General features: G+C 38.6%; 1 protein-coding gene across 1 annotated transcript; it reads left to right on the top strand.

Moving 5' to 3' along the window:
• The first annotated feature begins 4,076 nt into the window (after positions 1-4,076).
• Positions 4,077-21,728, top strand: rgs5a (regulator of G protein signaling 5a). Its single transcript, XM_017721121.2, has 5 exons — positions 4,077-4,209; positions 5,795-5,908; positions 12,157-12,218; positions 18,797-18,963; positions 19,913-21,728. The coding sequence occupies exons 1-5, from the start codon at positions 4,166-4,168 to the stop codon at positions 20,072-20,074; spliced, it is 549 nt and encodes a 182-aa protein (XP_017576610.1). The 5' UTR covers positions 4,077-4,165; the 3' UTR covers positions 20,075-21,728.
• The last annotated feature ends 3,747 nt before the right edge of the window (positions 21,729-25,475 follow it).

The following is a 25,475-nucleotide window of genomic DNA, read 5'->3' on the forward strand; positions in this document are numbered from 1 at the left end:
CATCCACACAAATGAAGTCAAACCAGAGAGCCTAGTTATTCACTGGACACAAACAGAAAACACTCTTAGAACAAATAAAGGAAGTAGTGTTGGAAATTTTGATTAATGCACTGACAATTTAATAAATATTTCCCAGACATTTCACAGTATCACAGTATTTTGTGACATTTAAAATCACATTAATAAAGTTAATGAACTAATGCTTGTTTAATACTGGCCTTACAAAACTTGCTTAGCTTGTTTGGGTTGGACAGTACTGTAAATGTTTAATAGACAAAACATTATCAAAAAGGAAATTAGTATTGATTTAGTTTTTATGTGTTCTGAACTGTTCTTTCAAAACTGAACTGAACTAAAAATAATAAAGGGACACTATCATTTTATCAGCCTCATATATGGAAATCATGCTTATTATCTACTCAATATATTACTAAAATATTGTTAAAAATATATACAAATACATATGATGATATATCATCTGGCATGGAAGTGGCTTGCACATAAAATATAGGATTCTATGATTCTCAAAATGTCATGTATTGACACCCCGATTGGCTAATATAAGCATTTAGTACAGTGTACACTTTCCCTTTACCATGATAATAGCACTAGGTCTAATCTTACAGTGATAGATGAGGTGGTAGAAAACAAAACTTTTCCAGTATCATTGATCCACATTAGTGGAATCTTATATTCAGCTTAGTCCACAAGTATGCTATACAATTGAGGTCAGGGGACACTGCAAAAGCTTGATTCTGTCTGTGATCCAATTTTGTGGGGTTTTGGAATTAATCTTTGGATCATTATCTAGCTGGAAGATTCAACCATTACTTTGGCTTTCTGGCAGAGACTTCAAGCTTTTGAGCTAAGCCTTGTGGTATTTGATTGCATGGCATACAGCCTAACAAAATTTCCAGGGCCTTCGGAGGAAAGCACCACCAGAGTGGAGAGTCAGTTCACATTATTACAAATCTAGCGTCTAACCTCACATTGGCCATTCTTAACGTGGCAATTCAGTTCACAGCGTTACAGCTCCACCACCGTACTTAATGTGGCAATTCAGTTCACAGCGTTACAGCTCCACCACCGTACTTAATGTGGCAATTCAGTTCACAGCGTTACAGCTCCACCACCGTACTTAATGTGGCAATTCAGTTCACAGCGTTACAGCTCCACCACCGTACTTAATGTGGCAATTCAGTTCACAGCGTTACAGCTCCACCACCGTACTTAATGTGGCAATTCAGTTCACAGCGTTACAGCTCCACCACCGTACTTAATGTGGCAATTCAGTTCACAGTGTTACAGCTCCACCACCGTACTTAATGTGGCAATTCAGTTCACAGCGTTACAGCTCCACCACCGTACTTAATGTGGCAATTCAGTTCACAGCGTTACAGCTCCACCACCGTACTTCATGTGGCAATTCAGTTCACAGCGTTACAGCTCCACCACCGTACTTAATGTGGCAATTCAGTTCACAGCGTTACAGCTCCACCACCGTACTTAATGTGGCAATTCAGTTCACAGCGTTACAGCTCCACCACCGTACTTAATGTGGCAATTCAGTTCACAGCGTTACAGCTCCACCACCGTACTTCATGTGGCAATTCAGTTCACAGCGTTACAGCTCCACCACCGTACTTAATGTGGCAATTCAGTTCACAGCGTTACAGCTCCACCACCGTACTTAATGTGGCAATTCAGTTCACAGCGTTACAGCTCCACCACCGTACTTAATGTGGCAATTCAGTTCACAGCGTTACAGCTCCACCACCGTACTTAATGTGGCAATTCAGTTCACAGCGTTACAGCTCCACCACCGTACTTAATGTGGCAATTCAGTTCACAGCATTACAGTTCAATCACCATACTTTACAGATTCGGTTCACGGCATCACAGGTCCACCACCATAAACCAGGCCTATCATCTTACTTCACAATTGTTTTTGGTCATGAATCTTTTCTACAGTTACATCCTGGAGTGGAGCTGGAGGTGGGTTTGTGCCAAACCCGTCTGTGCTGGGTATTGATTGTAATGTATTGTGCTGCACTTATGTATTGTATTTTATTGTATTGCACTGTTCTGTGTAATAGAACTCTTCCTTTTTCTCTGGGACTCTTCCTTTTTCTCTGGGTATCAACAGTGACCTTTTGTTTCTTAGCAGTGTCTGAGCTCAGTACTGGCTTTCTCTCTAACTTATTGGTAACTGGCAAAGATACTTTCTCTAGATAGACAAAGCACTGCTTATAACTTGCTCTGGATAAGAGCGTCTGCTAAATGCTGTAAATGTAAATGTGCTGTTTGTTGTCCAAAATGTCTAGTCTTGTCCTATTTGAACATAGGACTCCCATCAACTGATGTACATGTTTTGGCCTTCTCAATGGTTTGTTGGCATGGAGGTGTTGGCTAATTTTAGTTTTGGTGAATTGGTGACCCCAGAATGCCACCAGCTCATGCTAGCTGTCCAGCTATGATTATAGTAGAAAGTGCTGTCTCTTGAATTACCCTCCTTGCTGTGCAAGGGAGAAAAATACACGTGTGTCCTCTTCCAGATAGATTCATGAAACTCCAGTTATCTGTGACGTAATGCGCTGATATTGAAAATGGGTGTTTTCGAATTTGAACTGAATCTGATTTGTATTGTTTGATTTATGAAGCTGAGCGTTTGTCTTATTTCATTTTAATCTTTTTCTGGGGCAATTGATTTTCAATATAAGGTTAAGTTGCTAAAAGGTAACATTGACATTTTTCATGGCCTTCAGTGGCCTTTACAAAAGATGTCAGTAATTCCTGGGGGTTACTATATTTAGGTCAATTTGTTTTATCACTTTACAGAGGGCTGCTTGAGTGGTTTCCAGCAGTAATGTTTTCAGTTAACATAAACACATATAGTAGATTGCAATCCTAAGGATAATAATGTGAATCTCATTTTGGGTAAAAAGACAAGAGGATGTTAATCATTTTAAATATTCAAAATCTAAATAGACTTCATAATCCAATTTTTGAAGCTAGATAACAAAACTAAGAACTGAATGTTAAAAAGGTATAGAGCCACTGGGAAAGCTATTCTGTTATCTGTGTTGTGTTTTCAGTTGGGAACGATAGCTATCAGTAATTTAGCAATAACTTACAGTGCTTTGCATTATGTAAACTGATGCAACTGATATAGTATGATATCAGCATTATTTCAGTATTATGTGAACTAGGAGTTCCAGCAGGGCCTAAAGCATAATCTTAGATCCATGCCAGTCAGGTTTCCTCACATCTGTTTCCATTTAGATTAAAATGACCCCAAAATTCTTGAACGGTGAATAAGACCCAGCAGAAGTACAAAGAGTCTTGTACCTCTTCAGTCAGCCCCTTGAACCCCAGGTGTATCATTACGTTACTATTCAGTAACTTCTAAGAAGGATTCAATAACTGCTATGAAGCTCATATGTAAGTTACGTAGTCATGAGAGTGAGAAAACAGAGCGTGGGCCATATGCAGATGTTCAGGAGTTAAATGTGTAGTAAAGGTAGATGAATATAAATCTGTTCTTATTTATTTGTTTTTTTGTACTTTCATTTAAGACAATAAAAGGCAGAACAAATTACCTTACACTTTTAAAGCCATTCATTTTCTTTTAAGGTTGAGAAAAAAAGAGTGTAAGATTTTGTATGTAAACCACAATGGCACATTTTACAGATTTACTCCAAACCTAAAGACTTTATTCTGATGTACATCTCGACATATAAGTATAACTAAGCAAAGACGATGCTTAATATGTTTCTCTCATCCAAACTGTGATGAGTTTGACCAGTATTAGGTTTGGAAAGCACATAAGGTGTCCTTTTTTTTTGTTGTTGTTGTTTCCATTTCATGTGAACTGTAGAATATTTCGGTCATATATTGTTGCTCTTTCCCTTATGTTCACGTCACAGAACTTCTCTGGGGTTTAAGGAGATTAAAGGGTCCCTGCACTTGTTGACTATCTCCAGAACACGGTCGCCCCTCACCGTAATTGTAAGCTGCCACATGATTGGCTCTGGAGTTGCTGGCTCGGGGCCAACAAGTTGTCTCCATATAACAGTGCAGAGCAGGGAGAACAATTCAAAAAGAAAGCAGAGACAGGAGCTGATGGTGGAGTAACTCTGAGCACCAGTAATAAAGAGTCCAAAAAATGTGCAAAGGATTAGCTGCCCTTCCTCAGACATGTCTGGAAAGGTAGGCGCAGTTTGGTTTCTTTTACTGGATGACTGTTTGTGTTTGAAAGTAGAGAAGAAGAAGAGGAAAAATAATAATAAGAAGAAGACTGAACCAGATTAAACCTTCATGCTTTATGTATTATGTATAGTTTGTGTTACAGTACACCCTTTTGTATGGCATGTTATGTAAAAAGCTGAAATTGCACATGGTATTATTTGGTAAAGTCAAATCTTAGTCATTAAGTCTTCAAATGAATACTCTGCTCTTTTCATCACCGGCTCTACAAAAATGTCTTGAGTGCCCATGTTTTACTAATTTTAGAATTTTCTTGTGCCTGAAAAGCTTTATTTAGGATTAAGTTCAAGAAGCAGAAAGCTCAATGCTTTTCTTTGCCGGTTTCCCTGTTTTTAAAAGAAGCTTCCTGCCGGCTTTGATAACGCAATGAAAACCTCATCAAACACCCCAGTAGTTGTGCACTTGTGCAGAAAGCTTATTTTGAATTTTGCAGGACTTTCTTTGATCAGAAGCTGTGTACTGGCTGCTCTTGCATATAAGCAGTCTATAAAATTCCATACGTGTGAAAGTAACTGATGTTAAGTGAATCTACCATACATGACTCTAGCTTATCACTTTTTAAAAAAAATATAAAATGAATAAGAAGCATTTTTTTTCCTATTTTTGTATTTTCATAATATATAGCAGCTGTTAATAACTTTTTTTTATATCCAAAATCAAAAAGTTATGCCATAAACAGTTTGCTTGAAGTATTTGCTCTTTGTTCTTTGTAATGTGAAAATATTAAAGTTTTTGTTTTGTAAGCTGGAATCATTTAACTAGACTGAGTGTTGCTGTAACAGTACACCGTGAATGCTGAGCTGTAATGTAATGTAGCCGTATCCTGTGCATAAAATAATCAGCAACAGAGATCAAGGGAGCCTTTTTCTTCATCTTAAAAAAAGGAAGAAAAATGATATAGAGGGTCTGTTTTTAATAGCGCAGTGTCTGTTTTCCATAATGCAGGACAAAAGAAGCTTTCACGTAAATAACCTAAGTTTAGAAATGCAGGCTGGAATGGAATTCCAATGGTAAAAGTTGTGATCTTTAGCGCTCCCCTACTTTGGGGGGTGCAGGGGGGCAGCATAGTTTGCGAAACGTGGCGTGCTCTCATCACATACTGCTGTAGGTCCTGGGACTCAGACCAGCTCTGTGAAAACTGGGGACTCTTCATGGAGGTGCAAAACTATCAGAGCTTGGTCAAATATAACTCTTGGTTTAAGACAGATGTTGTAATATCCACTGTGTTGCAACTGCTTTTTCATTTTGTTTAAAAAAACAAAATTCTTGGCAAACCCTTCAACACTACTGGGACTCGGAAGCGAGATTTAGTCATGGTTGTTTTGCTTGTGAATATTAACTACGTGTCTCTTTCTGTATATTCAGCTTAAATTCTTTTTTAAACACCAGTTAAAAAGAATTTTGATGGACCACAAATGGTCTATGCTTCATCTCTGAAACAGTACAGTTTCACCGTAACAGTGACAGGCTATAACAGGTAATGAATTAAAAATAAGTGAACTAAGTGATTTAAATGTTTGTCTTTCAGGGCTAAAGAGATCAAGACTAAGTTAGGAACTCTGCTCCAGAAGCCAGAGAATGCCATTGACCTCATTATCCCATACCCTGAGAAGCCTGAGAAGAAACCAGAAAAGCTTCAGAAGTGAGTTCCTGTTTGCTCTTCACTCCCTCTCACTCTCCTGCTCACCCTCTCTCTCTCTCTCTCTCTCTCTCTCTCTCTCTCTCTCTTACTTCACTTTCTCAGTCTTGTCATGAGGCATTGTACATCTCACACATGCACACGTACACTCACACACAAACACGCACACACAGGCTGCGTATTCCTGTCTTTGTTGTATATTTCCAGGGCTGAAAAAAGTACAGAAATTTAACTTAAGTGTATGAGTAGCTCCGTTCTGATTGGCTGCCCTGTATTGTACGTCCATTCACAAAAACAGCCTGAGATACCACTCCCTATAACTTCACTGTGAATGGGAGGGGCTAAACTGCTGTAAGCTTAATGAGTGGATATATGAAAGTGTGTTGCTGTTCGTGGCATCACAAAAACAATAAATTCAAAACTTGTTGTTTTTGGAGCTTAGTTTCCATATGTGTGCTGGACTGAGATGAGATTGGGCTGAGATTTGTAACGATCAGTAGATTTGATGGTCTAAATGAAAATGTAAGGAGTAAAATGTGTCTCTTTCTTTAAAAATGCAAATATTCTGTTTCAAGTACAAATCTTTAAAAATAATAATTAAGCACAGTGATTACAGTTAAGAACTGTATTTCCACTCCTGCATATTTCAACTGTGTTCTGTATGAGTGTATATAAATGCTGCTGTTGTGCATTAAAGGAAATATTTGACCTTTCTTACTTTTTCTGCTAAAACCTCTTTGAAAACAAGCATTTTTCCTCATGGGGCAGCCAAATGGCAGATTTTCATGGTTTCCATCATTCTAGGAACCAAAAAGAGCCCAAAAGAAACCACACTGAAAATCTGGAACTTTTTTTCAAACTTGGAAATAAACAGAAAGTTTCAGAATTTTGAACATTTTTAAAGAAGTTATGGCAAGAACAATGGAGTAGAAATGTTGACACTTTTGTGATACTTATAGATAACTGTTCAAATATCAGTAAATTTGTGACATTGGACATGTTTTGTACAAAAACATTTGATGGTGTTGTGAATTTTACCTCTTTCATTAAAGACTGTGCTCAGACAGCTCTCTCGAACTTTGCCTTAAAACAGAAAACAATGCAAAACAGATGTATTTTCACTGCTTTTCTCACACTTTTGGAGTTCACTGTCTAAGGATTGAGTAACACATTTTTCTGCTATTTGCCATTGTATGTAAGTGGACACTTCAGACTGCCATGCTTTTTGCACTCAGTTGTCAGTTATGAAACTCACAGTTTTGCACAACTGCTGCGCTCAGATGTTAAGTGGCTGTCAAATGTCTGGCGCCTTTCACATGTGATATTTGTCTTACCCAGTGTTTTCTAGCCCAGGTAGCCATACAGCTACAAAAACATCACATCACTGTCAAAAATAGAACCCTGCATGTCCATTTTTTCCCGTTTTAATTTATTAAATTTATTTTTTAACACAATTTGGAAGCATGAGCTGTCCTTTCCATAATAGAATATTGTATGATGAATGGGCCAGTAGAAATGGTCCTAAATTACTCAGAATAAAATCTAATTTCATTAACTTGCATTAAAAGTGAAGCTGTAGGTTTTGTTCAGGCCACTGATATGCTTGATATGTACCCATAAAAGCCTTTAGAAGTACACACACACACACACACACACACACACACATATATATATATATATATATATGTATATACACTGCTCAAAAAAATAAAGGGAACACTTAAACAACACAATATAACTCCAAGTAAATCAAACTTCTGTGAAATCAAACTGTCCACTTAGAAAGCAACACTGATTGACAATCAATTTCACAGCTGTTGTGCAAATGGAATAGACAACAGGTGGAAATTATTGGCAATTAGCAAGACACACTCAATAAAGGAGTGGTTCTGCAGGTGGGGACCACAGACCACTTCTCAGTACCTTTCTGCTTTCTGGCTGATGTTTTGGTCACTTTTGAATGTTGGTGGTGCTTTCACACTCGTGGTAGCATGAGACGGACTCTACAACACACACAAGTAGCTCAGGTAGTGCAGCTCATCCAGGATGGCACATCAATGCGAGCTGTGGCAAGAAGGTTTGCTGTGTCTGTCAGCGTAGTGTCCAGAGGCTGGAGGCGCTACCAGGAGACAGGCCAGTACACCAGGAGACGTGGAGGAGGCCGTAAGAGGGCAACAACCCAGCAGCAGGACCGCTACCTCCGCCTTTGTGCAAGGAGGAACAGGAGGAGCACTGCCAGAGCCCTGCAAAATGACCTCCAGCAGGCCACAAATGTGCATGTGGCTGCACAAACCTTTAGAAACCGACTCCATGAGGATGGTATGAGGGCCTGACGGCCACAGATGGGGGTTGTGCTCACAGGACACTTGGCATTTGCCAGAGAACACCAGGATTGGCAAATTCGCCACTGGCGCCCTGTGTTCTTCACAGATGAAAGCAGGTTCACACTGAGCACATGTGACAGACGTGACAGAGTCTGGAGACGCCGTGGAGAGTGATCTGCTGCCTGCAACATCCTTCAGCATGACCGGTTTGGCAGTGGGTCAGTAATGGTGTGGGGTGGCATTTCTTTGGAGGGCCGCACAGCCCTCCATGTGCTCGCCAGTGGTAGCCTGACTGCCATTAGGTACCAAGATGAGATCCTCAGACCCCTTGTGAGACCATATGCTGGTGCGGTTGGCCCTGGGTTCCTCCTAATGCAGGACAATGCTAGACCTCATGTGGCTGGAGTGTGTCAGCAGTTCCTGCAAGATGAAGGCACTGAAGCTATGGACTGGTCCGCCCGTTCCCCAGACCTGAATCCAATTGAGCACATCTGGGACATCATGTCTCGCTCCATCCATCATGCACCACAGACTGTCCAGGAGTTGGCGGATGCTTTAGTCCAGGTCTGGGAGGAGATCCCTCAGGAGACCATCCGCAACCTCATCAGGAGCATGCCCAGACATTGTAGGAAGGTCATACAGGCACGTGGAGGCCACACACAATACTGAGCCTCATTTTGACTTGTTTTAAGGACATTACATCAAAGTTGGATCAGCCTGTTTTTCCACTTTAATTTTGTGTGTGACTCCAAATCCAGGCCTCCACTGGTTAATAAATTAGATTTCCATTGATGATTTTTGTGTGATTTTGTTGTCAGCACATTCAACTTTGTACAGAACAAAGTATTCAGTGAGAATATTTCATTCATTCATTCATCTAGGATGTGTTATTTGACTGTTCCCTTTATTTTTTTGAGCAATATATATATATAATGTTTCAATTATTTACAAAGTCTCTCTAAGCTTCGAGATAGATCAATTACTATTTTCATCCTGATACAGGTAAAAGGTTGTTGGTCAGAAGTATATTGTTTTAATAAATACATTGATATTGAAGTGTATGTAATGATACTAAATTCTCCATTGCTCAGGTTGACGTACAGTTTTCAATAGAAACTAATGTTAATGAAGTTAATAAAGAAGCCAGTTACAACATTGTTATAATGCACCGCCCCAAAGTTGAAATGAAATGCCACTGAAATCAAAATGAAAAGTTCAGGAGATGTACTTAAAGGATGTGTGGATATCTGTACATATCCAGATGTGAATGTCTGTACATATGCAGGTCAAGTAGACGTGCTATAAAATATACTATGAAAACTATTATATATAGAATATTATGGAATAATATCAACATGTGTAAAAATGACTTGTACAGTAGTGTAAATATTCCCTATACTACAGGATGATTTAAAATGTAATACAGTAAGGAGGTTTGATGGTTCAGTTTATAGTGTGTGGTGCTGGAGAAAAAGCTGTTAGCATGTCTGGTTGTGCTGGCTTTGATGGCCCTGACTCTTCTACCAGAGGGAAGTGGCTGGAAGTGGTGATGTCCAGGATAAGAGGTCAGCTGTAATTTTGCTTCATTACCCTGCTGTTTTAGAAGTTTGCAATCATGGGCAGACTACATCCAAGAGTTTGGCTCATTCTTGTGAAGTGAAGGAACCAAACCAGGTGGTTATGGATAATGTGAAGATAGTCTTGATAATCGCTGGGTAGAACTGGATCATCAGACTCTGAGACAGGTTAAATTCCTTAAGCTGTCTCAGGAAGAACATTCTTTATTGTGCTTTCTTGTGCTTTCTCTCTACCAACCATATTATGTTATTCCTTGCATCTGTGCATATGTGGAGGGAGCCCCCAGCGCTGGGTGGATGCTGTTTAGCTTCCTCAGTTCAGTTGTTGTATTGTGCAAGTTCATGTGCAGTAGCTTGTGCACTGTGTCACCTCCCTCATTCTTTACTGTTACAATATCACATTGTCATTTTGACAATCTCAGTCTGGTGGCACTTTGCCAGGCAGCTAACTTCCTTAACTTTTATGTGTAATAAAATCAAATGATCATTTGCCTCCTACAAAGCATCCCTATATAGGTTGTTGGCTTGTAAGACACTCTGTCAAAACAGGCAAAGAGATGGCAAATATATTATATGTAGTCTAATTTGATATCTTGACTTTACTCAGGTTTGTGCATGCAGCAGCCCCTGGGTTCAGCCCATTTTAGCCTGCACATTGATCCATCCATGACTAGCTACTGTATTATGACTGAAGTTACTTTAAGGGATTTACCAACATTCCTCTTGCCCTTTGTATTGGCTTTATGGAAAAGCAAAAAACACTGCAAGGTACATCAGTAAAATCAAAGTACTTGGTCACGTTAAAGATAACCAGATGGAGTATTAATAACAATTGATAAGCCACACAAAGTCTCTTGAAGGCTAGATAGGTCACACAGTAACAGGTGCTTGCTAAACACACAACAAAACTGCACCTGAACAGTGTGATCTTTCACTCACACACCCACAAAATAAGCATTTTTTCACTAGCAGCATATCCCATATTTTGATATTCTGCCAGAAAAAGAGCTGCAGTTTTTCATTCAGTTTAACAAGGGTTTTGTCACCATTCTGTAAAGCTTGTCCAGCCTAACAAGAGATACTACCAAAAGATCATATTTGTGTGCAGAGCATGGATAGATCAATTCTGAGTGCAGTGGTGCTAAATAAGGAGGGTCGTAACTCACATCAGATGAGGTGGCAGTCCATTAGGGACTCGTTTGAACTGCTTTGTGAAAAATGGTTTGTCGGTTTATGCTCAAAAAATTACGTCATGTGTTAACAAGCCATTTGACTTGTTTTTCCAATATATGGAAAAGAAATACATCAAATACTATAATGCAAATTTTTGTTTAAATAAACAATGTAAAATTCAAACCTCAAAACCACTTCAATTCAACTTACAGTGTGGTGTGTCTAAAAGTCTTAGCAAGAGTGACTGTTTTATCCTGTAGACTGATCCACCGCAGTAGATTAGGAATAAAGTTAGCATCCATTAGGGTCTATTCCCAGCCTATCTGTTTATGGTACTTCTATTGATTTCACAACACCGCTCTGAAAAGTTTGTATAGAGATGCAGAAGAGGCATGTGAGAGAAAAAGCAGGCTGGAGAGATAGGAGGGTGCATTCTGGAATCGAAAAAGGTGTGGAAAGATTGCTTATAATGTAAATCGTGCCCAAAGCATTTGCTTACCGGTTCCTTTCCCACTGCTTTCTGTAATGGATTGTACAGGAGTCATCTTGGCCTTTTTCAGACAGAGCTAAAACAGATTGATACATTGATAGGACTGGATTGAAAGTCCTAATGATAGTGACATTTCACCTTTTGATAACAAGGGAATGCATTTTTGGACGTCTGGAATTAAGAAGTTATGATACATTTCTCTTCACAGTTGTGTGCTGTCTCTTTGTGCACGGTCTCTGTAGTTCATCATGTATAAAACGATAGAAAAAAAGGGCTGAAGAAACGATGGACACCTTTGACTCATCACCCAGTTGACTGGGCGTCAGATAAACATGGGATCAAAATCTGACATTGTTGGAATGAAACCTTGCCAAGGCTTAATGTGTGTCACATAACAGCCCGGCAATGTAATTTATGCACTGTGTAGCTTAGTAAAGTGCTTAGTTTGGCAATAAAACTTTATTTATTACGTTTATTGACTCACTGCTATTCACAATTTACAAAAACACAGTCACTCTCTTCTAGAAGCCAAGCTGAAACGTATCCCATATCACAATGACCTCATCAAACCCAAAATACACCATAATGAAAGCTCCAGATTTGATTATAAAGGCAGGCTGTTGTTGTTGGACTGTTTTTCATGTGGGTACTGAGTGACAGCTGTGTGCTATGGTTTGTGTCATGCAGGCCGACCCCTGAGGAGGCTGCCCAATGGCGTGAGTCGCTGGACCGAGTGCTGAACAACAGCTGTGAGTAGCCATCCATCTACCATCTTTGACTGTTTAGGCTGCCCCGAAGGTCAGCAAACTATATTGAGCTCCGTGTTTATATGTGCATGTGGTAAACCTTGGAGACGTTCACGTGGACAGACTGTTTGGAGTGTGTTTGGAGAGGTACGCATAAACATGCTTCCGCATGTAACGAGTGTGGGCTCTCAGTAGATAGGTTGACCTTTAAAGGCCATCCCCCGCAGAGAGGATTCTCTTGAATTTTGAATCCTGAGCAGAAGTGTGTTCTGTGGAGAGGATGTGTTAACTTTTTTTTTTTAATTCAACAAAACATTTGATTTTGAGTGGCCAAATCTTCCCATGTGACTACACAAACACACATATACGTTTGTACACACATATGCACACATGCACATTATATGGTGCAATGATATGGAAGCATGCATACTCGCATGTACACATGCGCACAAGCATACAATCTCCATGGTGGAATTGAGATTTCTTGAGTTAAAATGGGCTTCCACCATTTTTCATTTCTGCCTAATCAAACGCTCTCAAAAAAGATACAAAACGGTGATTGGGGCAGTCGCCCTCTTATCACCGGGGTGTTACCCTGAAGGGTACATTTCAGTACCTTTAGTCAGGAAACATAATTGTACCATAATATAAAAGTTGTATTGACTCTATACACCCTGTCTCATCTCCAGGCTTTTCATTTTATTGTTCTTTTTTAAAGCATTAGATTATGAAAAGGTCCAAATATGTACTTTTCCAGGGGGAGAAATGTCTTTAAGGTACACAACTAGACCTTAAAACCAATGTTGTACCTTTGAGGGTACATTTACATTGTTTGTATGTAAATGAACGAATAGAAATAAAGTTACCTGGGCAGTAGCTTTATTTCTAACAGTGAATGGTTAAGATGTAAACAGTCAAACGTCATTCCAAGTGATTTGATGTGAAATGCACTATTCTAACACAATGCTCACAATGGTGGTGATTTTAATCATTAATCAAGTGTTCAATGCCTCTTGAATCTACATCACTGAAAGCTACAATATACATTTTTTTTACCTGCAGGATGTTGTAATGCAAAATGATGATCAGTATTTTACCATCATCATAATTACGCATAAAAACAGAAGAGCATGTAGGTTCACTTTTTTGTACAGTGGATAAAATGGATTATATGCCTAAATTTCTCAATTTTATTATAATTAACCATTTAACAAACCAGTCTGAATACTATTGTCCGCATCTCAACAGGTAAATTATGCAGATAGTTTGAACACCCAGTCCAGTTCCCCATTTAAGCGTTTCTACATTTGAATTTAAATTAGGTGCTGTACATGCATTTGCATGTGCACATTAACGTATGCACACATGCACATGCATGGAAACACGTACTCACACGTGCACTAATGCACTTAAACATGTGGGAACACTCACATCTGCGGTCTAGTCAACAGTGTGACATTTTCAGGTGAGATTGGAAGTTTATCACTGTAAAGGCTGAAGAACTGCTGAGGAATATTTTGGATAGGACTTTCTAAATGTCTTTGACAGTTTATCCCCTTATTAATGTATCCATATATAAACCAGCCCCTGACAGCACTCGGCTGTATAAGTCTAGCAGTCGGGTTCCAGCTGTTAGGACTGGATCTCCAGAGAGGTCTCTTCAAATGACCCTGTCCAGCGCGATGCCTCAGAGGGCGGCCAAACACTGTTTTGCGGGAACTGAGATTTGTTGAATTAAGTGTTTCCATATTTAAATTTAAATGTGGTTTCAGCATAGAATGGCTCTCTGCGGGCCAGGATTTCTGATGTTCCACTTACAGTGGAAACTAAAAAAGTCTGAGTCGACCTTCAAGGGATCTAGCAGTATGAATATATCATTTCTTGTTACTTAAAGGGAAATTCCACCAGTTTTTCAGACTAATTCAGTGCTTAAAATGTAAACAAAGTTGATCATTATTTTGATCAGTGTAGAGAAATTTGCCAACTCAAATTTCTTATCGGTGGTGGTGATAAGAACCAAAGGTCGCAATTTTTTCTATCCAGAACCACCAGTGTACCTACAGGTGTCCTTTGAGTTTTATATGTAATATTGATCATGGTAAAATATTTGTGAAAAAACTTTTCTTTGTGGACTGTTTTGCATTGAGGCATATTGCATGTGCCCCTCCGCCATGTATGTGTTTTCAAATATGCATTTTAAGTTAAAGGCTTACTGGAAAACACTGTAATCAGTTCATATTATAACTCTCTCAGAAGGATCTTTAAAGGCACCACTGTGAACAATTCTGACGCTGTAAATTCCACATTAAGGAGCATTCCACATTAAATCAGTCTGAATAACTTTATTTACTTTATTTAATGATACAGTTATGCACAGATTTAGAAAAATCAGTGGAATGCCCCTTTGGCCCATTTAAATACACCTGATATGTGGCCAATATCTCAATGATCCTAAAAATAACATTGTTTAAATAATACTAATATGAACTATTTTTGCATACAGAAAAGTACTTATTACACTGTGTGTGTGAATAAAATGCCTATTTTTGTGTGGAAAGCAACCATATATTGCAGTTCCACTCAAAAACATATGAGGATGATCACCAAAAGCCCACTTACTAAAGAAAAATCATAGCTATATTAAGACTTACTATAAATATGAAATATAAAATGCTAAAGCATTACTTACTGTATATAGACATTTGTCATCTATGAGGTTTTGCATAACAGTGATTTAGCCAGCTTTTAGTTATCTAAAGCCAAAACCTCATTGATAGATTAGTCACTGTGTACTAGTGAGTTTCTTTTGGGTGGAAACATGAAAAGGCGTATTTTGTATACTTGGGCAGTCACACCTGCTGATTGACATGGCCAAGACGTTTTTAAATACACTTAATGGACATAGACGGCAGCCTTTGGTTCATTTACCAGTCCAAAACAGAAAGAAATGAAGAGTAAACCCTTACATTCCCAGACGTAGTACATCTTAAGGCGTATTATTCAGTAACTACATGGAAATTAATGCAAATTGGCTTATTCTGAAGTTATAGGTTTGAGAAATGGAAGCTAGGGTCTGCTGTAGTTCCCTGGTTGTTAAAGGGGTTATATTATCTTTTGTAGTAAAGTGGGTCCCACTTTATTTTGACAAACACATTGGCTCAAATTATTATCAAAACCCTGGTGAATGTTTACTCTCAACCATGTTGGGGTTAGGGTTACAGTTACTGTTTGGTTAAGGTTTATGGTCGATGTAGCCCCTTAGAAGTTTAGAGTTATTACTGTTTTTATCACACTATGTAAATATTATTATGTAAGTAAATAATTTATAACATACTTAGCTTCGTTTTCATTTGATTTGCCTTCTATATCAACACATTTCCGTCTACACTTCAGGCTTTTTTTCTGATGTCAAGAAATGGTAAATGATGACAAAATGGCAAAGATGTAAAGGACCATTGTTCCTTCTGCAAAACAAGCCAATCAAACCATATAAAATTCCTCATCTTCTGCCAAACTCGAATGAGGTATTAGGAGACATGTCCTTTGAATTTCTTTATTTTTGTTTTAATGAGTGAGAAATAATACAACAAAACGTAAGAACGGGTGTATAAAGCAGTCTGGGGTGTGGGGACCTTATAAGGATTTAAGACGAATTACACCAATGTCTCAAAATTTCTGCACAATATAATGGTTGAGATGCAAACAAAGTCATTCAGAGTGTTTTGATGTAAAATGGTTAATAATAGAGAATAATAGATTTCATTACAATAATGATATGATCAAGGGGTTGCAATGTTTACACAAACACAAAGTGGCCATTTTATTCACTACCCAAATTGACCCGTGCAAAATCTGGAAAAAAAATGGTTTTCTTGCCTCACAACTCCCTGCAATATATGTTGTTTTAGGTCTAAGCCATGTTCATTGTAGAGTTTAATCAAATGGCAGAAAGGTGAAACTGGTTGCACTCTCACCTTGCCCCCTCACTCCTTTGTTTGTATTGAAATGACCCTTTGTCTCATGACCTTAAGGTGATAACAGTCACCCCCCCATCTCTACCCGCTACATCTCTATTCATATTCTTCTTCTATAACCCCTCCTTATGCCCCCTTAACCTCCTTTAACCTTCCTGCCCCTTAGCTTTCAATGTATATAAGGTCCTTCCAAAATATTCTTGTCAGACTGGACTGCTGACCAGACTAGACTGGTGACACACTGATGATCACGCTATACCCATACTCTGTATGTGGAAATAAACAATAGTCAACGCTGAAGCTCCAGTCTCCTGACTCTTCTTGTCGAATACCTAGCACCTTCCACCATGAATGTGTTTTAAAAATTGTGTTGAAGGCCAAATCTTTATCTCAAATCTGTCATAAACAATATTTCAGTCATCAGTCTAAAACCCGTCAGACGTCTGGTTCCCATCACTGCCTTTGTGAACAATTCTGACTCTTTAGGTTTCTCAAGAATGTAGCATTAACATCATACTTTTTGTTGTGCAAAAACATTGAACAATTGAAGTGTGCACAGACATGTTGAAAAAGCATTGGGACTTTCCTTTAACTGATGGTTCATTGAATATTCTGTACGGGATGAAAGCTAAAGACAAGCTGACCATCCCAAAAACATTCACGATGGACCACCTAAATAAAGTTTTACCTTACAACTAGAGTTCACAATATGTAGTGTTGCTCTCAGCTCAGTTCCTCTTCTTGTAGCTGGAGAGTGATTTTAAAGTGTCTCCACACTTCTGCTAACAAGCCACACCTGCGCACTCACCATGAGTAGGAGTAATTCGATTAAATGAGTAATTATGGGTGTGCTCTCTGACTGCAGCTGGACCATTCACAGAACTTTGTATATGCACAGTGACTATTTCCAGTGCATTACGTGCGTTACCAAAGGCACAGCAAGACTGAAATGTGGCCCTTGTGTTCTGTTACAGCTGCCTGAAAGGTACTTTCAGAATAAACAAGGCTGAGCCTGAGGCTACTTGTATATCAGAACAGCACAATTTTCTCTTGTGAGCATGTTTCATATTCTGTTCAGGATGCAGATTTACATATATTCACTCATACTGTGAAAAGTGGTTGAGGAAAATCATAGCAGTCAGTGAGCGAATTCTGTACAGTTCATGTTGCATTGTTGACTATGAATTATTCATTTTTTAACAAGAAAATGTGTATTAATTTTCCTGAAGCACCGAAAAACAACAATGAGGGGAAAGGCACAATGCTCTCCAGATGATGAGGATATTTTCACTGAGTGTTAAACTAAGCACCCCTGACCATTTGTAAAGCATACAGTTTCAGAACGAAATGGCAATATATAAATAAAAAATATTTTGCTGTGAACAAAGCAAACAATGTCTGAATAATTCTGTCTGCTGAAAACAGAATCATGAACATCCCCTCCGCACAGTACTATAATGGCTTCAAGTCACAATGGAAACAACTTAGATGCTTGTTTGTCATGCCAAATGAACAAAAGAGGTGACTTTGTTTGTGATAATTGGTATTTGTAATCTGGCCACATTTTGTTTTCTGTTTGAGCTGAAATGAAAAGCTTTCACATTGTGCACTCGTGTATAAAGTTTGCAATCATATTTTACGCAGCAATTTTTTGTCATCAGTTATAGACAACTAGTCAGTACTTTTTGCAAACATTTTCATCGAGTTAATTGAACATAGAGTTGCATCATGCTGAGCGCCGTCCATGGCGTGAGTGTGTAGCAGCTGGGATGTTCAGACAGGCATTACTAGAGCTCAGATGAGAGACTGTATGAGCAGCACAATATAAGCACCATGCAGACTCATGTATAGTACTGTGCAAAATTCAAAGGCCACCCTTTATTTGACATATTTCCAGTCAAAACAGTCATTTTGTACAAGTGGTTAATTTTTCAGGGGGTATTTATGAGGGGATTGCATATAAGAAGAGGACACTCAAGGGAAAATATTTGAAAAAAATGTTTTCCAAAAATGGTCCTAGCTACAGTGCAAGACCTGCTAGACCACCAAAAATGTCACCATCAGATAAACAGTACTTAAAACTTTCATCTTTGACAAATAGGAGATAATGTGTTGTGCTGCTGGCGAGCAATGAGGGTTGAAAGGGGAGGAGTAAGAACCTTACTGTCAAAAGAATTCACACCTCTTTAAGGAGACAACTATGCCAAGATAAAACAGCACAGCTGCAGCTTTCTTCACTTGGAAAGCATACATACAGCTGCTGCATTAAAACAATAGCATTTGAACGCAATAGAAAAGCTTGCTCACCTGCAAAGATGAAAATTCAGTTTATTTCCAAATATCACAATATAGTCCTTCAACATTATTGAAGAGAAAAATCTTTAAAAAATAAAAGTAATGGCCTCTTTAAAAAGGAGTGTCTATGGCTACTGTGAAAAGAGGTTTTAAAACAATGTTTGTAATTGAATGTGATTATGAATAATCTTTTAAGTTTAAAGAACCTCCGCATGAAAAGGTTTTGCTTATAATCATTCAGGAACCTGCATTTTGAGGATTTTACAGTAGGTTATGTCTTTGATGTCTTTTCCATGTTCTTTATTACAATAGATGGCCTGGCCACATTCAGGAGCTTCCTGAGGTCTGAATTCAGTGATGAGAATATTGAGTTCTGGGAGGCTTGTGAGGAGTTCAAGAAGACTAAGACCCCCCTGAAAATGGCCACCAAAGCCAAGAAGATTTATGAGGATTTCATACAAACTGGCGGCCCCAAAGAGGTTGGTTGATTCCATTTTTTATTGTGGAAAATCAAGTCCCAGAACAAGATCTCCCAAAAAATCTGCAAGAACATCTGAAATACCTTTATGTACACTACGATTGTTCTTCAAGGGTTCTTTAGTAAAGGCAATAGTTCTATATAGAACCATGAACACCCAAAGAACCCTTTGCTGATTGTGTCGTTAAAGGGTTCTTCAGATTGATGGAGAGTGTGTTTGATGCTTGGATTTAGAACCTTTTTGAAAAGGGTTCTATATAGCACCAAAAAGGGTTCTTTTCTTGTTAAAAGGGTTCTTCTTTTAACATTGTAACAATAGAAGAACCTTTTTCAAAAGGTTTCTGCATAAACCATCCACAGCACAATCTTCATCAATCTGAAGAATGCAAAGGGTTCTTTGAGTGTTCCTGGTTCTATATAGAACCACTTTCTTTATTAAATAACCTTTGAAGAACCATCATTCTTAAGAGTGTAGAACATCTGAAACACCTTTAAGGTACTAAAAGTAAACTTAGCCCTTTTAGCCGTTTAGTGGTAATCATTTTGCTATCGACTGGACCTTTGGGTCTGAGAGATGGTCTAATCTAAGTGGCCTCACAATTGGCCTCCTGCATGCAGCAGACAGACAGATTCAGCAGCCACTTAACTGCCTTTCTACAGTTCACATAGAGAGTCAGAGTTGTTTCTTTCTCTTCTGCTGTCCAATTTATCCAATAGAAGGTGACTACTTTTAACAACCTTGAGGTGGATGGACTGAATGAACCTTTTAGAGAGGAAAAAGGGGTGAGGGGGGAGTGAGGATTTTTTTCTTTAATACATGAAACCTTGAAACCTTGAAAGAATTAATGAAATTGCATCAGTTAATTTAATGAATTTTGTGCCAAGCTTGGTACAGACATTCCATGAAATGTCTGTACAATAATATCTTCAATGCTATCTTCTCTTTTCAGGTGAACATTGACCACTTCACCAAAGACGTGACCTTGAGGAATCTGGTGGAGCTCTCTCCAGCCACCTTCGATCTGGCCCAAAGCCGCATCTACACCCTGATGGAGAAAGACTCCTTTGGCCGGTTCCTCAGATCTGAGCAGTACCTAGAACTGATCAAGTAAAAGGTGTCATCCAGCTGCAGGGAGACAGCCCAGGCAAATCAGTGACAATCTACGTGGCTCCCAGCACCAGCTTTATTTCACATCTAATGTATGGGCCTCAGGCAACTAAAGTCCTTTGTACAGATGATTTGACCAAGAAAAAGATGCAGTTGAGCTCTTTTCAAACCAAAAATACCACTGATAAATGTTTATATTGGAAAAAAAAAATAGAATATAGTCTCCCTGCAGCTTACCACCTTGGTAATACTTGCCACTTTCAAAACTTGATGATGACTAAAAGGTCAAAACTAAAAATTTCAGGTCTTAAAAATTCATTGTGACATTAGCAAACTATGCAAGTGCCCAATGCTTGCAATTGGAAGCACTTTTCACAGTATGCACAGCATGTTAGTTTGAACGGTATTCTTTGTTACTTCAGGACAAAACAGAAAATCTTAGCCAGGCTGATCCCCACTTGTAATTCATGGCTTTTCTTGGAAATTAGACAAGTGATTCATGTTTTTGAAGAGGGCAGTCTGACCTGCAAGGTGCAATTAGAAGAAGTGTCTAAGCACCATGTTCATCTACTGCTGAAAGAGATACAGGGTGGTGGGGAGGGGGGGGTGAATGGAGAGGGCTTTTTCTTAGAAACGTCTACATAAATGTTAACAGTCAAATGGGAACCATGGGGACAAACACACACTTAATCTTGAAAGCCTCACCATCAGTCACAGTAAGAGAAAGAAAGTGACATGTTTAAATGCACTCAGTCCCTGGGAAAAGCCAGAGAGGAGGCTTGTTGCGGCATAACAGCTACACTGTAAGTTGCTAAGATGGGAATATCGAGTAGGAGTGGATCTCCATTAAGCTTTGGAAAACAGTATTTTTTTTCAGACAGAGAGACAGCTTTCCCAAGGGAGAAACACAAATTGACTCTAACCATGTTTAGATTTAACCCAATAATATTGACCTTAGGACCCCTTGATGAGTTTCATCCAATCAATATAATCAATGAATTTATATAGACCTCTATTGTACTACTATAATGTGTAATGATCCTGAAAGCGTATTACCAGCACGACTATGTTAATGCTATTTTCTTTGAAATGTTGCTTGCCCTTTACAAAAGCAGCTTCTTTTGAAGTAAACAAAGCATACAGTATCGATATGTAGTGACCTAAGTATGTCCTGAAATCCTGTCCTATATTAAAGTGTGTGTTTATGATCTCACCACGTACATATATGCTATTGTATGTTTCTCTTTTCATTCACCTTTTATTGTTACTTAAAATATATATATACATATATACACCATTATAACTAATGATATGTGCTTTCATAAGTCCTTACTGTTAGCCCACCGAATCTAAAGTGTTAGAACACTGCAGGTCAGAAGTAGAACAATGAGGAAATTCTAATTTATTATTACCTTAAGAAAATGTGATTTTTGGAAATACAGACAAATGCATTGGGAAGAACTGAACTTGTTCTACAAAAACAAGCAAATGCTTGATTGACCATTTTTTTCTAAACAAGGTTATTATACTCATAAACCACAACTAAGGACTTATTGAGTACCTGTCATTTAAAATCTGCCTAAACACATATATGCATGTACTATTGTAGCCAATCACATAAACTGCATAATACATTACATTAAAGTTCTGAAGATGTATTTATTTTTCATATGTAAATAATTTACAACTATTTGATCTTAAGTTATTCAAGATTGCTTGTCTGAGAATACATAAGCTGAGGAGAATGAAGAGAAGAGCTTGTTCCTTTGTCCTTTTCTTTTCCCCATGTGTTAGCAGATCTGAGGGTCATACTACAGAGATACCGAGGAAATATCAAATTCTGAAATGTGGACTTCATGCAGTGATTTTCCATACCACCATACTAGACTGTTAATCTCTGATCATATAATTAAATATCTTAACCTTGGATTATTTTGTCTTTTATAGAACAACATACTTTTAAGAAATACAGATTTTACCACTACCATTTTTTTTAGCATTATTCATATCAGAAGTCTTTCCAAGAATGTCTTCTTTAGTGTCTTTAATAATGCATACACTGCACATTGGTACATCAATCATGTGCTAGACAATGGCTGTAACTAGCATGAGTTCCAGGCCTCTGTAGATTCAGAAGGTTTTATTTCACATAAATATGAGTGGAAGCTGATAAAACCTACTATGCAGATGTCTAGTCAGCTATTGTGTGAATGGTTCTGAGCTGACCTCAGAACAGCTGTGGTTTGCCCATAGACATGACCACTAATTTTGTCTCTGGACGAGACGCTATGCTACCTAGAGTGACTTTTATTTATGCTACTTAGAGTGACTTCTTGAGGTGTACAGGTACACAACACATATAACATGATATGCAACATCATTATGATAAAAATGTGAGAGTTATTTAACAGATTATTAACAGATTAAAAAAGATGGTTCTTCAGAGGTTCTTTAGTAAAGACGGTGGTTCAATATAGAACCATGAACATTTCAATATCCATTAGCCTGCTTAAAGGGTTCTTTGCATGGTGAAATGGTTTTTCAGACTGATGCAGAATGTGCTGTGTATGGTTCTATATAGAAAGCTTTTCAAAAGGGCTCTATATAGCACCAAAAAGGGTTCTGTAGTGTTATAATGTCAAGCATGGACCCTTTTTGGTGCTATACAGAACCATTTTCAAAACCATACACCACACATCAATCTGAAGAAGCATTTCAGTTGTGCTTCAGACCCCTTCCTCGTATGGATGAATCTGCTAACTGTGAGCCTCGTAAGAGAGACAACACAGTCAAAACCTGATGGACATCTGAGGGTGTAAGTGAATTATCCACTCTTGTAATCAGAATCACTTTATTTTACCAAGTATGTTACATGTGCAAAGAATTTGCCACAATGAGTGCACATATATAACACACTGAATAAACCAGACAAGCACACAGAATATTAATAAGTACGTAATTAAGGGACAAATAACAAAAATACTGAAGAAAGAATAAGAAAGAATAATAAAAGTGCATCTGAAGAGATATGTGAATAACTGCATATACAGATATGAGTATCTACACATATGCAGGTCTGATGAGCCATATAACATAACTATTATGTACAGAATATTACAAAATGATGAGCATTTCCAAAAATAAACATTTGTACAGCTGTGCAAATAAGCATTATGGTACAGAGAAGTTATGCTGTAACATAGTACGTATGATTCACTGGTTTCAGTTTAAGTTCAGTTCCTAATAATCTCATCCTTATTTCATACTAAGGCTTCTTATTCAGTAACTACAGGGGCTTCAATGCAAGCTGGTTGAGCTATTCTTAGGTTAAATAAAACTTCGGGCCCATTCTGGCCATTAAGTGGGGTTAAGGTGTCAGGTGTCCCCTGTGGTTAATGAGCACTACAGCTCTGAGGAAAAACTTGTTAGCAGTCTGCCAGAAGGAAATGGCTGGAAGAGGTGATGTCCAGAATGAGAGGGGTCAGCTGTTAGTTTGCCACCGTGCTTCCTCACCCTGCTGATGTAGATGTCCTGAAGCATTGGCAGACATCCAATGATCCTCTCTACCATGCTTGCTGTTTGAGTTTGGCTCGTTCTTGTGAGGTTTGAGAAACCAAACCAGATGTTTATGGATGATGTGTGGATGGACTCGATGATTGCTGTGCAGAACTTGTTCATCAGGCTCTGCAGCAGGAAGAACATTCTCTTCTCTGGTATCTTGACTATAGAGGCTGTGTTCCACTTCAGGTCCCTGGATATGGTGGTGCCCAAGAACTTGAGTGACTCTACAGTGGAAACCACAGAGCCGTTGATGTTGAACAGGGTAGGGAGAGGGGGTTGCACTTGAAGTCCATTACCGTCTCTACAGTCTTTTGTGTGTTCAACAGCAGGTGATTGCTGTAGCAGTAGCAGGACACCAGCTGCTTGACTTCCTTTCTGTAGGCAAACTCCTCACCATTGGCTAAGAGGCCCACCATAGTGGTATCAACTGTAACTATCTGGATCTTCACTGCTGGTTCCTTGAAGATGCAGTTGGTGGTTATAGAGACTGAAGAGAAGGGGAGAGAGAACCCAGCCTTATGGAAATCCACTGACATGTGTTTTGCAAGCCACACTTGTTGTTGCCTGTTTGTCAGAAATGCAAAATCTGCTGGCAGTTGGCCAAATTGACAGCATCAGTAGACCTGTCGGTTCTATATATGAACTACAGGGAATCCAGCAGGAGGTTTGTAATGGGCTCCATGTGAGGACCTGGTGTTCAAAAAGGCCAGGGATACTGACCTGTAGTCATTTAGTCCAGCAGTGTTGAATTTTTATAGAGTGGAATGATGGTTTGATGGTTAAGGTTTGAAGCATATTCCATCTTCATATCTTTATCGGTGTACTCTTGATTTTGTTTTTGAGACCTACACTTTGAGTCGCACCTTCTTTTTTGGCTCTGTGTGTGTGTGTGTGTGTGTGTGTGACATTAATATGTAAAGACGTTACTGTAGTTAGAAAATCCCCAGTGAAATCTGATCTGACTCCTCTGACTTTTGAATTAATATATCAGGTTTTACAAGGTGAGCAGCAGCCACCACATTTTAGCATGTTTTTGTCCTGATTCAGTAATGCTACTTTCTTCCAATTTGAATAAAAACATCTTACATATTGCAGCATCAACATCAAAGACACCGTGGAACTATCCATTAATATATAGACTGCTATTATGAACTGAAAACAAATTTGAAAATGAGTAGTTCAATAATTATCTAAATAAAATGAAACTGTGTAACTGGTATCGAATCAGGTTATGGAAAAATAACAGCAATTTATGGACGAATGGAGGGATAAATGACTTAGCAATGCACATCCCTGCACATTCCTGAGTTCACTGACTATTGATGTTTCTTAACCATCGACAGCCCCTCTAACATTCAAAAATTATTAGGCTCAATTCCTCAAGACAATACTAATTAAATGGAGCTGCTACAATACAGTGTGCAGCCTTTTTTCACACAGTTCTATGAAATAATTGGTCTGACATCTACTTGTTATGAAAAAGAATGTGCTTTACCAAAAGAAACACTGCTGTATACTGCCCAATTCTCTGTAAGCCCCAGTTCCCAAATCATCTTGTAAACAAGAGATATTATCTGCAGACTAGGTGAACTTTGATATTACCCAGTACGACGTGTGTGGCACATTTTATTGACGCATACGAGAATTCTATTTTATCAAGATTTCTCGGTTAAAGAGGCTTGGCATTGCCATTCTTCCATTCTTCATCACAAATGAAGAATGAAGATAAGCACAGGCAGCCCCTCTCTCCCCGCCATCCCCCTCCCCAACTTCATTTATTTTTCTGGGTGCCTGTCTTTATTTAAGTCTTTTTGGAAAAGCAGAACATGATCTGACTGAATAAC

This window comes from Pygocentrus nattereri, chromosome 26 (genome assembly GCF_015220715.1).
Source record: "Pygocentrus nattereri isolate fPygNat1 chromosome 26, fPygNat1.pri, whole genome shotgun sequence".
NCBI lineage: Eukaryota > Metazoa > Chordata > Actinopteri > Characiformes > Serrasalmidae > Pygocentrus > Pygocentrus nattereri.